This window comes from Lagopus muta, chromosome 3 (genome assembly GCF_023343835.1).
Source record: "Lagopus muta isolate bLagMut1 chromosome 3, bLagMut1 primary, whole genome shotgun sequence".
NCBI classification, from domain to species: Eukaryota; Metazoa; Chordata; class Aves; order Galliformes; family Phasianidae; genus Lagopus; species Lagopus muta.
The window spans coordinates 1,432,275-1,448,176 of NC_064435.1; the positions used below are offsets into that span (position 1 = coordinate 1,432,275).

Genomic DNA, 15,902 nt, shown 5'->3' on the forward strand with positions numbered 1-15,902 from the left:
GCACGTTTACAACTCTCCCTGTGATTTTCCTTCATGCCCCAACATTACCTGGGTAATTGGCTCCATAATTAGCATCTTTAAACCCAGCACCACAGTTATTCAGGACGGCGGCTTGATTTGGGCTCTGGCTTCAGCTGAGTGTGGCAATTTCTCGGCAGAAACATGAGTTATCCAAGATTACGCTTCCAAGTTCCCAGCAGAAAGCTGTTCTCCTCCCACTGGCACCTGGAAAGTCCTCCTTAGACTTTCTGCATTTCCCTGACTTGGCTAATTTGACTGCGGCTGCAATTCATCCCCATAGCTTGGGCTGGGGCAGGTGGAGGGGACATGCAGGAAATGCCGAAATAAGCTGTTTTCTTGGCGTCTGGTGGAGGATGAAAGATGGAATGATGTCTGCAGGGCAAACAAAGGATTTTCTCGCATGGAGATGCAGCTTCAACCCTCTGCATCTCATTGTAGATTCCACATATGAAATTAGTGCTTCCCGTGTCCTGGGAAGATAGCACAAGGGGAGGTCTGAGTTGGATATTAGGGCAAATTTCATCTTTGAAAGAGTGATCAGGCATTGGAACGGGCTGCCCAGGGAGGTGATGGAGTCACCGTCCCTGGAAGTGTTCACAAAACATGGAGGTGTGGCACCTGGGGACATGGGTGGTGAGAGCGGTGTGGATGGGCTGGGGTTGGACTCGGTGTTCTTGGAGATCTTTCCCCCAAAATGGCCATCCACGAAGGGTCCAACCCACAGGTTCATCCTATGGAGTGTGCATGCAGCCCTGGTTGTGGGGACACGTGTAGATGTGGCACTTTGGGATACGGTTTGGTGGGGATGGGTTGGGGTTGGGCTTGGTGACCTTGGAGATCTTTTCCAACCTGTGATTCTATGACTCTTAAGACATGCTGGGACTCACCCAGCTGGGGAAGGGGACAGATGTGACATGGCTGGTCATGTGACAACCAGCACAAGGTTGCATCCTTTGATGTGCTGGGGAAAAGCAGCTCTCGGGAAGGGGTTAAACTGGTTTTCCTCAGTATTTCCAACAAGAAAAGGGCATGTTCCTCTTGCAGGTCTCAGCCGCTAGAAAGTTAGAGGGAGAAAAGAACTGAAAAGCCATGAGATCCTATTACTCCTCCACAATGAGTCTTCATCTCCTTGGGAGGAGACCCCTTGCTGGGTCTCCCTTAGTCCCATTTTTCAGCATTTTAGTTAATTGAGTGCAGTGTCTTTACTGAGCAGAAATCCCACTGGAGGAGCCAGCTGGAGGGGCTCTGAAAGCTCCTCCCCACCCATCATAAAGCTCTGCTCGCTTATAATCTCCTCTGTAACTGTGTTAAAGGTGGTGAAGTCTTTGCTCATTGAATTCCCTTTTGCAAAGCTGGGGGAGGGAAGGGGATGGAGCCTGAGCTCCCCTTCCCCAGCAGCAAGATGGGAACTCGGGGTGCACGTGTGGCCGTGCGTGCACGGGGGTGTTTGCAGCCAGCTGCCATGCACTTGTGCATGTGTGTGCATGTATGCACGTGTGTTTGCAGCCGGCTGCAAAAGCACACGTGGACGTTCGGTGCAGGACTGCATTTCCCGAGGATCAGAGCGGCGGCGGTGACGATGAGGGGAAGGAGGAGGGGGAAGAAAGGGGAGGGGGGGAACCTGCAGGAAGCGCGGCTGCAGCGGAGCCCGAGCCCGAACCCGAACTGAAAGGTGCGGACAGAGGGAGACCGCATATTCGGGGGGGAACCCGACATGGGGTGGAGATACAGGGGTGAGGTGGGAGCCCTCGTGGGGAGGGGGGAGAGGGGAGGGCACAAATGGGGTAACCCCTTTCAAAGCGTGATTTGATTGGAAGCAAAGAGCATCCCCCCCCATCCTACATGGAGGTAGGTTGCATCCTTTGATGTCACCCGCGGAGGTGACAGAGGGGTGAGGGCACCCCAAGATGAGGTTGGGAGAGGAGGGAGGGGAAAAACCCCATTGTAGAGCGATCTTCCAGGGCTGCCCCAAGGTGGGAACCTCTGACAAGGAATAGGGGAGCTGCTGGGGTCTCTGCAAGCATTTGGAGACTGGGGGGTGAAGGGGGGAAAGGGCAGCAATAGGATTGGGGATAGAGAAGGATGTGGAGGTACCAACATTGGATTGGAGGTGTGCAGCTCTGGGATTGGGGTTGCAGGGAGATGTGGGGTGTTGACATAGGATTTGGGGTGTTCAACTCTAGGATGTGGGTACAGGAGAACAGCCATGGGATTGGAGCTGTGGGGGGGGGGGGGGGACTGACGTGAGATTTGGGGTGTGCAGCTGTGGGATTGGAGAGCACAGGGAGGTGTGAGGGTGCTGACACAGGATTTGGGGTGTGTGGAGGGGTTGCAGCTCTGGGACTGGCATTCATAAGGGGATGTGGAGGTGCTGACATGGGCTTGGGGTTCAGAGGGCTGTACGGGGAGGGTACAAGCCCCTGTTTTGGGGTGCAGGGGGATGGACGTGTGCTCCGCAGCCATTTCCGGGAGGCTGTGCCTTGCCGTAGCCACGTGGCAGCACGAGACAGGTTTCATTAATTAGCAGCTGCAGATGAGGAGAGTTTTACTGCCCCGGGAGCATCGCTGGCAGACACATCTCTTTCGTTTTTCCTTTTCTTTGCTTTTGCAGACACAGCTTCAATCCTGAAAACATAATCCCAAATTAGTTTGGTTCTCCTCCCGAGGTTGGGGGTCCCTATGGGTGCCCCCCAAGGTGGTATTGCCTTATTCCCCCCTCTCCCATCAGCACAGGGCTTTGGCCACGATGGAGGCTGTGGGAGCAAAGCCTAAACGCATCCTGGTGACGGGGGGCACCGGTTTGGTGGGCAGAGCCATCCAGGAGGTGGTGGCCAATGGTGAGGGGCAGACGGATGAGGAGTGGGTCTTCGTGTCCTCCAGAGATGCCGACTTGACGTGAGTCCAACCCCAGCAATCCATTCCTTTTGCCCCCACGACACACTAATAGAATGGGTTGGGGACTCTAAAGACCATAGAATCCTAGAATGGCTTGGGTTGGAAGGATTGTTAAAGATCATTAAGCCATAGAATAGTTGTGTTAGATGGGATATTAAATATCTTAGAATCATAGGATGGTTCTGGGTCTCTGGAGGTCTTCAAGAAAAGGGTAGATGTGGCAATTGGGGACATACTTTGGAGGGTATGGTGGGGTGGGAAGATGGTTGGACTTGATAACCTTGGAGGTCTTTTCCAACTTGAATGATTCTATGGCTTGGGTTGGAAGGGCTCTTAAAAATCATAGTATCATAGGATGACAGGGTTGGGAGGGTCCTTAAGGATCACAGAAGCATAGACTGATTAGGTTAGAAGGAGCCTTGAAGACCACAGAGACACAGAATGGCATATTTTATATGTGGCCCCCAAGGCGATTCCTCTTCACTCAGTGCAATCCAAGCAAACCAAAAGTGTGGACACTGATGCAGTAAACCCGGTGACTTCCTCCCTCTAGGAGTGCTGTGGAGACCAAAGCTCTCTTTGAGAAACATAAACCCACCCATGTCATCCACCTGGCTGCTATGGTTGGGGGCCTCTTCAAAAACATCCGTTGCAACCTGGATTTTTGGGTGAGCGCCTGGGCAAGTGGGTCCTGCAGAACCTTGCCCTCTTACTCTGGTTTCTGCAGTCATTAATGAGTCATCACCATGGGGTGCAGGGTTTGGTGGCTCCACCACCCTTTTGTGGGTGACACTGACAGATGTCTCTGTGCCCCCAGAGGAGGAACATCCACATCAATGACAACGTCCTGCATTCTGCATATGAGTGCGGGGTGCAGAAGGTGGTCTCCTGCCTCTCCACGTGCATCTTCCCAGACAAGACAACATATCCCATTGATGAGACCATGGTGAGCATCTCTGTTCCCATTTGCAGGGACACAGCTGGGTCCCAGTGTGGCCAATCTGATTCTATCCTTTATCCAAACTATCCGTGGGCAAAGCATAACCTTGAACCTCCCCAAGATGTTCAAACCACACCACCTCCTCATGTCCAAAATCTTGCATCGACTTAGGCTGCGTGGTCTGTGCTGGATTCACATTGTGTCTCTTGTTCCCAGATCCACAACGGGCCACCACACAGCTCCAATTTTGGCTACTCCTATGCCAAGAGGATGATCGATGTCCAGAACAGGTGTGAGGGCCATGGGAGAACCATCCTGGTTTAAGAGGGCTGTGAGCATCTTGGAACTACTGGGGCAAAGGGAAACTCCAGGGCTGACAGCACCTAAATGGGGATGGGGAGATACCCAGCCTTGGCAACCAAGAGGTGCCATACCAAGTTAGGGACTGTCTGTGGGTTGTTTTGTGCTGGACAGGGGGTGACCCCACAACTCAGAGAATCATAGTTTGAATGGGAAAGGACTCACCCAGCCCATGCTGTCACCCAGGGGTTACTTTGAGCAGCACGGCTGCCGTTTCACCGCCGTCATCCCCACCAACGTCTTTGGGCCACACGACAACTTCAACATTGAGGATGGCCACGTGCTACCAGGGCTCATCCATAAGGTGTACCTGGCCAAACGTGAGTGTGATAGATAGGGCATATTATGGTTTGGGTTTTTTTTTTCTTTCTGGTGGGGTTGCTCATGAATGCTCTCTCCATTTCCCCCATAGAGAATGGCTCTGCTCTGACTGTATGGGGCACAGGCAAGCCCCGAAGACAGTTTATCTACTCTTTGGTATGTGTGGCCTTGGGGAGCACTTGGGGGGGTGACATGAGGGGCTGGGGGACCTCAGCGCAGGCTGAGCCCTCCTGGGTTGTCCTGGGCAGCACTGATCCTCAGGGCCTGGGGTCCTCCAAGAGCCATCTGCTCCTCTGTAGGATCTGGCCCGGCTCTTCGTTTGGGTTCTACGGGAATACGAGGAGGTGGAGCCCATCATTTTGTCAGGTAAGGACAAAATTCCAAGAGGAAGAGGGAAAGGGGGAAACAATGGCCTCGGCTCATCACCATCTCCACAGTGGGAGAAGAAGATGAAGTCTCCATCAGAGAGGCTGCAGAGGCAATCGTGGAGGCCATGGACTTCAGGGGAGAGCTTGTCGTATCCTTTAGTGTAGAAGAGATTGGAAAAGACCTCCAAGATCATCAAGTCCAATCATTAACCCATCTCCACCATGCTCACTCATAGAATCATTAAGGTTGAAAAAGACCTCTGAGATCATCGAGTCCAAATGTCAACCCATGTTTGACCGAGCTTTCCTAATATCCAACCCGAATCCAGAGGTTGTTACCTCTCATCCTATTGCCAGGCTGTGGGGCAGAATACAGCCTCACCACCTCAGCCTCCCTGCTTTCCCATTTCCCTTAATCCCTCCCACCCCAGTTCGACACAACCAAGGCCGATGGGCAGTTCAAGAAGACAGCCAGCAATGCCAAGCTCAGGCATTACCTCCCCAACTTCCAGTTCACACCCTTCAGACAAGGTGAAAAGGGGGCACACCAGTGCATCTCTGTCCCCCTGTTCTCCCCATCTCAAACCTTTCTAATGGCATCTCTCTGTTCCCAGCTGTGAAGGAGACTTGCACCTGGTTCAGCACCAACTACGCCAGTGCTAGGAAGTGATGGAGCGATGCCCACGCGTCCTCTTTAACTCAGGGTTGTCCTTTGCTGGGGCAGAGGATGAGGTGTGGGGGCTGACAGCGATATTTCCAAAGCAAATGGGTGCCAGGATCCTGGGTACGCTTGAGGGTGTGCAAGGAGAGGGGGAAAATATAATGAAAAATCATCAAGTAGCATCTTATGTAGAAGAGACCCTGCTCAGGTAACACTCCTTTCCTACCTGCTGTAGGGTGCAGACCCCACCGAGGGCTTTGGGAGGCAGATTGGGGGTCCCAAAGGTGCTGCTGTCCCCAGAGAGATCCCAAATGGGGCAGGAGCAACAGACACTATGGTTGAATTGATCACAATCATCCCTGGGGCATGGGCTGGCAGCTCTTATAATGGACTACACTACTAATTATGCATAATTAGGTTGTAATAAAGAAGCTGATTGAGGCTGTTGCTGCAGCACAGGAATCAAACATGACTGTTTGGTGTTGCTTTCGGTGCATGGGGAAACGCAGCTGCGTGGGGACTGTCCCATAGCCTCCAGCAAAGCATCTCTTAGAGGGACCAAGACCACTGCCTGGTCCTGGTGGGCCCCTGCCATGAGGACAGCAAGGACCTATGGAGTAGACACCCATCATCACTGCAGTCTGAAGTTGTCACCAGCCATTCGAGTCCTCCTCCTATGGAGGAGATATCCATTCTGACCCCAAGATGCCCCCAACTATTAGAGTGGCTGTTCCCAAACTGTCAGGTCACTGGTGGTGCTCATTGGGTGACACCAACCCCAGTATTTCCCTGGAGAAGGGATGTCCCATGTTGTCCATCACTGTCCAAGAACTGGTTTGGGTTCCCAACATTGCCCAGCTCCAACACCTGGTTCCAGCATCACCTGGTTGGGTGAAAAGGGGGTTTGGCAGAGCACAGAAGTGTACCCCTCCACCCAGAAGTCCTTTCTGGGCATATGCTCCAGGACCAGGACCTCTCCCAATGGACCATCACAGAGACAACACCTATTCCTAGAAGAAGACCTACAGTTCTATGACCTGGCCCTAAAAGGGGAAGCCAGATAGTTCCAGGGAGCAGGACCCACCCTACACCTACCCCTGGCTCAAGCTTACCCCATGCAGACTCCTGATAGCCACTTTGCCCAGCTGCCTTGTCCCCAGGCTTTGTTCTCCCAAGAGCATCAGGAACTGGTGACATCCATCCTGCTAAGCAAGGCTCCCCTACCATCACTGGACTGCTCCAGGTATGAAGGCAATGCAAAACGGCGTGGGTGCTGATGTGTTCTACCTATGTAGACAATAGGGTAGCACAGATAGACCCTGTAGACCCTGGAGTAGCACAGATACCCCAACATGGCATGGGGACATGCTGGGGTTGGATGGGGACACTTTGGGGTTTCTGACCTCCATCCTACAGCCACCCTATGATCATCTCTCCCAAGTCATCCCACTTCGAACCCACCATTCCCAACCCACCTCACACCTCTCTGGGGTGAAGGCGAGATGCCACAATGCCAAATTCAAGGGCACATTTAGCAGACCTCTCCCTGTAAGAGGACAGACATTCTCCGCTATCAGCCCAACCTCCTCATCCCCATAGGATTCCAGGCTATAGGGCTGCGTGGACTTGGAGGGGGTGCCCTATAGGAAGAAAAAAAAAGAGTAAAGGGCACCCAAAAAGGTTGAGAAGCCCCCAACGCAAATTCAAGAGCACCTCACACCCTCTCCCCCAAAAAGAATTAAAGAAATAAATTCCAGAACATGAAAGCTTTATAGATACCCTCTCCAGCACGTCCCCAAAATGGGAGGGGGCCCCTATGTCCCACCCCCACCCACGTGCTTCCCGCAGCGCTCCCACCCCGGACGCTGTCTCCAAACCACGTGGAATCACCCGGAAGTTGCGTAGCCACATTGGCCACGCCCCCTTTGACATCACGCCCTCCAATCGCCGCGCGGGGGTGTGCCTCGTCTGACCAATGGGAGTGGCGGGGAGGAGCGAGGGGGGCGTGGCGCGGGGCGATGGAAGCGGAGGAGCTGCGCGTGGGGTTCGTGGGCGCCGGGAGGATGGCGGGGGGCCTCGGCCGGGGGCTGCTGCGGGCAGGTATGGGGGGGACAGAGCCTTGGGTTGGAGCCTTGGAGCCAGAGACACGAGATTTTCCCCAGGTTTGGTGTCCTGTCCTACAGAGAGGTGTGGGACGGCGCTGTGCCCCACCTTATGTGTCCCTGCCCCCATGGAGCAGTGTGGGGACACGGGGGACAAAGCTGCCCCCTTTGAGATGTCGCTGTCCCATAGAGCAGAGTGGGGACAGCTGTGTCTAACCCTGACTTTGGTGACTCTTTCCTATAGATCAGTGCAGGGATATGAGGACAAGGCTGTCTCCTCTGTCCCATAGATCAGTGCAAGGACATGGGAACAGATCTTTCCCCTTTGGGATGTCCTGTCCTTGTCCCATAGCACAGCATGAGGATGTGGGGACAGTTGTGTCCAGTACCACCTCTGGTCTCCTTCTCTTATAGATCAGTGTTGGGACTTGAGAACAGGGCTGTCCCCATTGTCCCTGTCCAATAAAGGAGGGTGAGGACACGGGAATAATCTGTCCTAACTTGGATGTGGAGATGAGGACACTCGTGTTAAACGCTGGTGTTTCTCCCCTATAGAACAGTGTGAGGGCATGGGAAAAGGTTTTTCCTTTTTTGGATGTCCCATAGAGCATTTCGGGGACGTGGTTGACAACCCTCCCTATAGTGCTAACCCAACAGACGCCCCCAACGTGTAGAATCACTTCCATTGTCACCGTATGGTGTCACAACGATGCCCCCCCATGGCATGTCCCAATCTCTATTGCTCCATGTCCCTCGTGTTAACAGGATTGGGGACAATGCATTATCCCGTTGGTTTTGTGGCTTCCTGTGGGCCACCCCATCCACTCATCCATGTCCCTTATGTCCCCAAGGGAAGGTCCCTGCCAGCAACATCGTTGTCAGCGCTCCCTCGGATCGCAATCTGGCAGAGTGGCGGGTGAGTGGCATGGGGACAGAGTGACAACCCCAATGGGAGGTGGCATTTGGGGTCACCTTTTGTAAAGCTCTGCAGGGCTCTGATGGACATTAGGGTGGAAGGTCCCAAAGTGTCCCCTGGAAGGGAACACTGGGTTGGGATATTATAATCAGGACAATGGGGACAGTGGGGTTGTGATATTGCATTGGGTCATGGGGTGGGGATAGTGGGGTCAGGACACTGGGGTTGAGACATGAGATTAGGACACTGGGTTGGGATACAGTATTGGAACATTGGGGCTGGGACATGGGGCTAGAAAATGGGATTGGGATGTGGGATTGAGACATTGGGTTGGGGTTGGGACACAGCATCAGGATGTGGGGTCGGGATGAGAGATTGGGACACAAGGCTGGAACGTGGGGTTGGGACACTGGGTTTAGGACAGGGTTGAGACAGTGGGGTTGGGACACGGGGTAGGGACATGGGGTTGGGACATGGGGTAGGAAATAAGGGTTGTGATGTTGGGTTGGGAGGGGTTGTGGTGTTGGTTTGGGACATGGGGTTGGGATATTGGGTTGGGACCCAGTGTTGGGACATGGGGTCAGGATGAGAGGTTGGGGCATGGGGTTGGAATGTGGATTTGAGACACTGAGTTGGGACATTGGGGTTGGAATGCAAGGTTGAGACATGGGGTTGGAATCTGGGACTGGGACGTGATGTTGTGATACGGGGCTGTGACATGGCATTGTGACCCTGTCCCCTACCCTTGTGCAGGAGTGGGGCTGTCGCACCACACACTGCAACTTGGAGGTACTTCAGGAGAGCACAGTGGTGTTCTTGGCCACCAAGCCCCACGTGCTGCCCACAGTGCTGCAGGAGCTGCGTCCTGCTGTCACCTCCCAGCACCTCCTCATCTCGCTGGCAGCTGGTGTCAGCCTGCAGAAGCTGCAGCGGGTGGGTGCTCTCCTTTTCCTCTTGTTCCTCCTCCTCCCTCTTGCTCTTCTTCCTCCTTCTCTGCTTCCCAATCCCCCACCCCAAATGACCCCCATTACCCCTCACTGACTCTATTCCCCCCAGCTGCTCCCCACGGGGACGAAGGTGCTGCGCCTGATGCCCAACCTGCCCTGCGTGCTGCAGGTGGGAGCTGCTGTGTTCTCCCGTGGCTGTGGGGTTGGGGATGGGGATGCAGCACTGCTGCAGTCCCTGCTGTCCCCATGTGGGCTGTGTGAGGAGGTCCCTGAGTCCTATATCAACATCCACACTGGGCTCAGTGGCAGTGGTGTTGCCTATGTAAGTATCATTCACTATACTGGGTTGCTCAGCTTTTTTTTTGGGATCCCCTGGTCTCCCCACTGCTTTTCCCCTGCAGGTGTACCTGTTTGCTGAAGCCATGGCTGAGGGAGCTGTGAAGATGGGGATGCCAGGGGGCCTGGCCAGTAGGATTGCAGCCCAGACGCTGCTGGTGAGCAGTTATGGGAATGTGGGGACAACCCTATCCCCAGCCTTGGGTGCCCCTTTCTTATAGATCAGTATAGGGACATCCCTGACCCAATTTCTTGGGGTCCCTGTCCCATAAAGCAGCACAGGGACGTGGGGATCCCCATGTCCAACCCCCAACTCTGGTGTCCCTCCCCTATAGAGCAGTGTGGGGGCGTGGGGAGAGGGTTGTCCCCTTTAGGTGACCATGTGCCATAGAGCACCATGGGGACATTGCTGCCCCTTCCTTGGGGTCCTTATCCCATAGATCAGTGTGAGGATATAGTGATCCTCCATCCAGTGATGAGACGATGCTGTGATCCCTGAGCAAAAAGGGGGTTTGAGGGAACCTCTTGACCCCATACATCCCCAGGGAGCAGCGAAGATGCTGCTGGAGACAGGTGAGCACCCAGCAAAGCTGCGTGGGGACGTCTGCACACCTGGTGGGACCACCATCCATGGGTTGTACCAACTGGAGAAGGGAGCACTGAGGGCCACCGTCATGAATGCAGTGCAAGCAGCCACTGAGCGGGCGAGTGAAATGGGGGAGGATTAACAGACATCCCATCTCCTCCTGTGGTAGTGGGGACCACAGCTCTTGGTGCCACCAAACCAAACCATGGTGCCACCAAAGTGAAGGCTGTTGGTCCCAGACGAAAACATGGTGCTACCAAACTGAAACATGGTGACCCCAAACTGAAGCAACCAAACCGAAGCCTGGTGACTCTAGACTGAAGCATTGATGACAGCAAACCAAAGCACAGTGATCCCAAAGTGGAGGTTGGTGACCCCAGACTCAAGCATGGTGACACCAAACTGAAGAATGGTGACACCAAACCAAATCATGTTGACCAGCAAATGGAAGCCTGGTGACACCAGATTGAAGAACGGTGCCACCAAATCAAATCATGTTGGCCAGCAAACTGAAGCCTGGTGACACCAGACTGAAGTATGGTGATCCCAAACTGAAGCCACCAGACCAAAACTTGGTGACCCCAAACCAAACCCCTGAAGGGTCCTTGAGCCTTTTGGGAGATCCTGGGTGGAGGTGGGAGATGCTGAAGTGTGTGGTCACCATGGAGTGGGACCTAATAAAGGTGGGCAGTGCGGTGGTAGGTTTGGCTTTTTTTCTGGTTCCTTCTGTCCTCTGCTCAGTGGGATGTGTCTGTGTGGAGGTGACAGCAGTGGGGTTGGAGTCACCACGGTGGGTGGAATGGAGGTCACAGCATCACAGAGTGGTTGAGGTGGAAGGGGCCTCTGGGTCCATCTGGTATGGCACCAAGACAGGGATGGGGACATAATCTTGGAGTGAATAGTTGGGATGAGCCATAGAACCATGGAATATGGAAGAGACCCACAAAGATCATGGAGTCCAATCTCTGGTTCCACACAGGACCACCCCAAACCCAAACCCTACGTTGCAGTGACTCTGAGGGATCATTTACAAAAGACAACCTCAGAGCAGGAATAAAAATCCATTTAATCTTCATAAACTCTGAAGTTAGGAGACAAAGACAACAAATAAAAACACCCACCCCACAAGTTAGCTCTAGTGACTTTTTTTCCCCTTTCTTACAATAATTAGGCTCAAATTTTAACAAAATCAGGTTGAGAAAAGAGCTGTTTAATTAATATCTCCCTGTTTTGGCAGGAAAACATTTTGGCAGTGGGAAGAGTACCAACAACCCTTTTAGGAAAGCACCCCAGGAAATGGAAATGCAGCAGTTTGCCCCACTGTCCCAGTGTGACACCATGTCCTTGCAGGGTTGGCAGAGGGTACCCATCCCATCACCCAGAGACCACCCTGGGATTACAAAAGAGCACCTCCTACATATATTTAGGGTGAGGAACGCAAGGTATGGAGGGTGTCTCACACAAAAAAACCAATCCCATGAGCCCTAAATTGCTGAGTCCCCGTTGACTGCGACCTCCATTGACAACCCCATAGGACAAACGGGGTGTCCTCGACCCCATTGATGTCCCAAGCCCCCATGGGATAATCAGTATGTGTCCCTAGTCCCATGGGTGTCCCAAGCTTCATGGGGATCCCCAGCTCCATGGGACAGTTAGGATGTCCCCAGCCCCAGTGGTGCTACCAGCCCCAATGGGGCATCCCCAACTCAACGAGTGTCTCAAGATCCATAGGTGTTCCCAGCCCCATAGGTGTCCCAAGAGCCACATAGGCATCCCAAGGATGCAAGGTGCTCAGTAGCCAGTGGGTGATTGACCACCTTGCCCTAAGGATCGGGGCTGCTGCCATGGTGCAGCCTCTGGGCCATGCTGATGAGGGAGCGGAGCTGCACCAGTTTCAGTGGTCCCACTCTCCGGGGATCCTGGCCCTCCAACCAACGCAAGGCTGTCTCCAGACCTCTGATGGCTTCGTGGGCCGTGGGCATCAAAGGGGATCCCTCTCCTCCAGCCCCATTACCCTCTCTACCAGCTCTTTCCTCTTCCTCCTTGCATCCTCCCGGGTCTTCTTCCATGGCATCCTCATCCTCATCATCCTCCCCTGTCCCTGGGGCCATATCATCCAAGTGCAGCCAGTTGGCCACCTCCTCAGGAGCCAAACGTTTGTAGGCCAATGCGGCCAGCTGGGTCAAATCACTGAAAACTTTGCCATCTCCATTGCCTTCCTCTCCAGTTGTGCAATCTCCTCCTCTTCCTCCTCGCTCTTCTTCCCCAGGCTGGGGCTCAAAGGCCGCACGCAGTCCCAACAACCAACATTTCTCAATGGCATTGGGAGGGATGAGGTCCCAAGAGAGGCCAGCCAAATAGAGCATGTCCTTGAGGAGGAAGGAACGTGCAAAATCCACAGGGCCACCAGCGCTGATGGCCAAGCGCAGCAGTTCCCGCTTGTAGAGCTGCTTGAAGGCCGACACCACCCCTTGTTCCAATGGGGCTGGGATTCGGCTGCCTCCTCCAGTGGAACTGCTCCCAGTTGGGCTTTTGGAGAGGAAAAGAGCACGGATGGAGCCATCAGGGGTCTGAAGCTGGGGGAGATCCTCATGACGACCCGCAGATGATGGTGGGGACGTGAGAAGCAGCACAGCCTTCTGCTGGAGGCAGCTCCGACGTAGGTAGCGTTTGACACATGGCACAAAATCCTCAAAAAACCAAACCCGGAGAAGGGCCGGCCCCAACCTGGCTTCGGGGCTGTAGCGATACCCAGCAGGGAATTTCTCCTGGTTGTGATGACAGAGGCTGGGGGGATCACGAAGACCTCCAACCACCAACGGCTTCAGTTTGTGGGTACCAGTCAAGTTGGCAGCCAAGAGCACAGTGACGCGTTGGCGAGGAGCCGTTCGCCCAGGGAGCAGCTTCCAGTAGAGCCCAGTGATGTTGGCGTTGTAGATCTGTTCATCACCATAACCTCCAGTGTCGGAACCCGGTGCTGGTGGAAGGTTGGGTTGGGCAATGGAAGCGCGTTCAGGTTCAGCATGTAGGGCTCCTTCACCGTAGATACGTTGACTGGAGATGCCGTGACGCTTCTGCCAACGCCAGAACCAACCATGACTTGCCTTGAAGGTACACTCAGGGCCGTAGATCTGACGGGCAAAGGCTTCTGCTTGTGCTTGGATGAGAGGCCCAGAAAGTGGCACACCGTGCTGCCGGAGTGCAAGAAACCATGCATATACAGCACGGTCTATCTCCTCTTCATTGGCCAACCGCATTTTCTTGCGTTGGGTGCCCACCTCTCCACCCAACTGCTCTAGGAACCAACGCAGCTTGGCTTCATCCTTCAGCCAACCCCGTAGGGTTCCCCCTGGCACCCCAAAAGCACGGCACACTGAAGCTTGCCGTTCTCCTTTCTTTACCCGCTCGATGGCGTGCAGCTTGTCCTTGATGGAGTACGCTCGGCGGAACGCCATCTTCATTGACACGCCAACACCGCCACCATTGGAGATGCCACCACCACTGGAGGAGCAGCCACTGCCACTACTGCCATTGGAGGTGCCACCACCATCGGAAATGCCACCAGCGTTGGAGGTGCCATTGCCATTGGAGGAGTCACCACTGCTACCATTGGAGGTGCCATTGCCATTGGAGGAGCCGCCACCGCTACCATTGGAGGTGCCACCACTATTGGAGGTGCCTCTGCCATTGGAAGTGCCACCACCATTAGAAGTGCCACCACCACCACCACCACCATTGGAGGTGCCTCTGCCATTGGAAGTGCCACCACCATTGGAGCTGCCACCGCCGCCGCCGCCACCACCACCGCCGCCGCCACCACCACCACCCTGCCGCCCTCCCGCCATGCCAGCCGCTCCCCCACCCACCTCCTCTTCCTCCCCAGCCATGGAGCAGCCATGCGGTGCGGGTATTACTATTATTTTGTTATTTGGGGGTGGGTTTTTTTTTTAGCGGTGCGCGTTATAAGCGGGGCGGGGCGGGGCGGGGCGGAGCCGCCCTTTGTCTCCGCTCCGACCCCCGGAGGCGGCAGGGAAGGGCGGGGCGACACGTACAGCGCATGCGCGCACCCCTCTCCCCGCCTTTAGACCGCTCCGCTCTCCCCCCGCCCTCCCGCGAAGTTGGACTCTCCCTCTACGCTCCCGATGCGTTTGGAATGTACCATTATGCGCGCGAGGGGGGGGAAGTCTCCTTTTTCACCCTTCCTTTTTCCATCTCTTCCTTCTCTCTTCTCCCACCCCGCGCTCTTTACGCGGATTCTTAAATCTATCGAAGAAGGTGTGATTCTCCCTCACCGCCTTTCAACGTCGAAAAGTACGCGTTATTTTTTTTATCCCCCCCCACCCGCGCTGCTGCTTCGAGTGGTCCGCTCTGCTCCCACAATGCCCCGCGCGCGAAACGCTGCTCTCCTTTTGCCCCGCGGAGGCCGAGCGGGGCGGTGCCGGTCCTCAGCGCTGCCGGTGAGTGATTCCCGTTCGGCTTCCTCTTCATCGTTGAGGGTTCTCCCTGTGGTCCCTTCGTTCCTCGTCCCCTCAGACGGATGAGAGGTGTGGGGTTAGGGGCTGGGACGGTCTCCCCGCTTGTTCTTTAGAGGCTGGAAGGCATAAGGAGTAACGCATGCCCTCCCAAAATTTGTGAGGCCGCTTTTCTTCTTATGGAGGAGCGCCTCTAGGTCATTCACAACGTTATGTTCGCCAAGCGTGAGGCTGTGTTATCTTTTAGGGCCCCTCTCCTTGTCCCAGGTTTAAGGAAAGGGGATTTCGGGCTCCCATCTCATTGGGGCTTCGGGGGAAAGAGGGATTGGGGGTGGGGAAGACACTTATACTCCCATGTACCCCCAAAAAAGAGGATAGGAGGGAGCTTTTGTCATTTATACCTTCATATCCCCCCCAAAAAAGTGAATAGGAAGGGGCTTTTGGTCACTTATACCCCTTATCCCCCAAAAAAGGAGGTTAGGAGGGGGCTTTTGGTCTGTTATACCCCATATCTCCCGAAAAAGTAGGTTAGGAGGAGGCTTTTGGTCACTTATATCCCTGTATCCCCCAAAAAAGGGGGATGGAAAGGGGCTTTAAGTCATTTATAACCCCGTATCCCTCCAAAAAGGAGGATAGGAGGGGAGTTTAGGTCATTTATGCCCTCCCATCCCCCCAAAAAGGGGGCTGTGGGGGGTTTTAGATCACTTATATTCCTACATTCCCACCCCAAAAAAAGAGGATGTGGGGAGGCTCTCTGTCATTTATGATGTCCTTGGTTATCTCTGAGACCCCATCACCTTTCCCAAAAGGATGTGGGGAAACCTCTGTTGCCTGTTGTTGTCTCTTATCTCAGGTTTAAGGAATGGGAGACTGTGGGGTCTCAGGTTGTAGGAAGATGGGTGTAAGAGCACCCCATTTGCCTGAGGCTTATCTCCCAACACCATGCAGGGCTTTCCCCTTACCCATTCTTGGTTTGC

General features: G+C 54.4%; 3 protein-coding genes and 1 long non-coding RNA gene across 6 annotated transcripts; 2 read left to right on the top strand and 2 right to left on the bottom strand.

Annotated features, from left to right (window-relative positions):
• Positions 1-1,628: 1,628 nt before the first annotated feature.
• GFUS (GDP-L-fucose synthase) lies at positions 1,629-6,033 on the top strand. Of its 3 annotated transcripts, XM_048938869.1 has the most exons (11): positions 1,633-1,693; positions 2,633-2,916; positions 3,470-3,584; positions 3,734-3,862; positions 4,073-4,146; positions 4,403-4,536; positions 4,629-4,693; positions 4,837-4,903; positions 4,975-5,054; positions 5,337-5,436; positions 5,520-6,033. In XM_048938869.1, exons 2-11 carry the CDS (start codon positions 2,768-2,770, stop codon positions 5,573-5,575), a joined length of 969 nt encoding a protein of 322 aa, XP_048794826.1. In that variant the 5' UTR covers positions 1,633-1,693; positions 2,633-2,767; the 3' UTR covers positions 5,576-6,033. The 3 variants fall into 3 exon arrangements, with proteins under 3 accessions (XP_048794824.1, XP_048794826.1, XP_048794823.1); XM_048938867.1 differs by having other exon boundaries at positions 1,629-1,693; positions 2,750-2,916; positions 5,337-6,033; XM_048938866.1 differs by having other exon boundaries at positions 5,337-6,033.
• Positions 6,034-6,133: 100 nt separating this feature from the next.
• LOC125690523 (uncharacterized) lies at positions 6,134-7,268 on the bottom strand. The gene is made up of 3 exons (XR_007375698.1): positions 7,042-7,268; positions 6,679-6,853; positions 6,134-6,449 (listed from the first exon to the last, which is right to left on the bottom strand). It is a non-coding gene; the product is annotated as an uncharacterized LOC125690523 (long non-coding RNA).
• Positions 7,269-7,571: 303 nt separating this feature from the next.
• On the top strand, positions 7,572-11,154 carry PYCR3 (pyrroline-5-carboxylate reductase 3). Its single transcript, XM_048938879.1, has 6 exons — positions 7,572-7,666; positions 8,520-8,584; positions 9,338-9,517; positions 9,641-9,853; positions 9,933-10,025; positions 10,413-11,154. Exons 1-6 carry the CDS (start codon positions 7,585-7,587, stop codon positions 10,593-10,595), a joined length of 816 nt encoding a protein of 271 aa, XP_048794836.1. The 5' UTR covers positions 7,572-7,584; the 3' UTR covers positions 10,596-11,154.
• A 344-nt stretch (positions 11,155-11,498) lies between these two features.
• On the bottom strand, positions 11,499-14,225 carry TIGD5 (tigger transposable element derived 5). The gene has a single exon (XM_048938864.1). It carries the CDS (start codon positions 13,912-13,914, stop codon positions 12,277-12,279), a length of 1,638 nt encoding a protein of 545 aa, XP_048794821.1. The 5' UTR covers positions 13,915-14,225; the 3' UTR covers positions 11,499-12,276.
• Positions 14,226-15,902: the final 1,677 nt, after the last annotated feature.

Coding starts and splice junctions, on each gene's coding strand:
- GFUS (XM_048938867.1), top strand. CDS start 2,768: ATGGAGGCTGTGGGAGCAAAGCCTAAACGCATCCTGGTGACGGGGGGC. Junction 3,585..3,733: donor GTTGCAACCTGGATTTTTGG/GTGAGCGCCTGG, acceptor CTGTGCCCCCAG/AGGAGGAACATCCACATCAA. Junction 4,147..4,402: donor ATGATCGATGTCCAGAACAG/GTGTGAGGGCCA, acceptor GCTGTCACCCAG/GGGTTACTTTGAGCAGCACG.
- TIGD5 (XM_048938864.1), bottom strand. CDS start 13,914: ATGAAGATGGCGTTCCGCCGAGCGTACTCCATCAAGGACAAGCTGCAC.
- PYCR3 (XM_048938879.1), top strand. CDS start 7,585: ATGGAAGCGGAGGAGCTGCGCGTGGGGTTCGTGGGCGCCGGGAGGATG. Junction 7,667..8,519: donor CCGGGGGCTGCTGCGGGCAG/GTATGGGGGGGA, acceptor TATGTCCCCAAG/GGAAGGTCCCTGCCAGCAAC. Junction 10,026..10,412: donor TTGCAGCCCAGACGCTGCTG/GTGAGCAGTTAT, acceptor ATACATCCCCAG/GGAGCAGCGAAGATGCTGCT.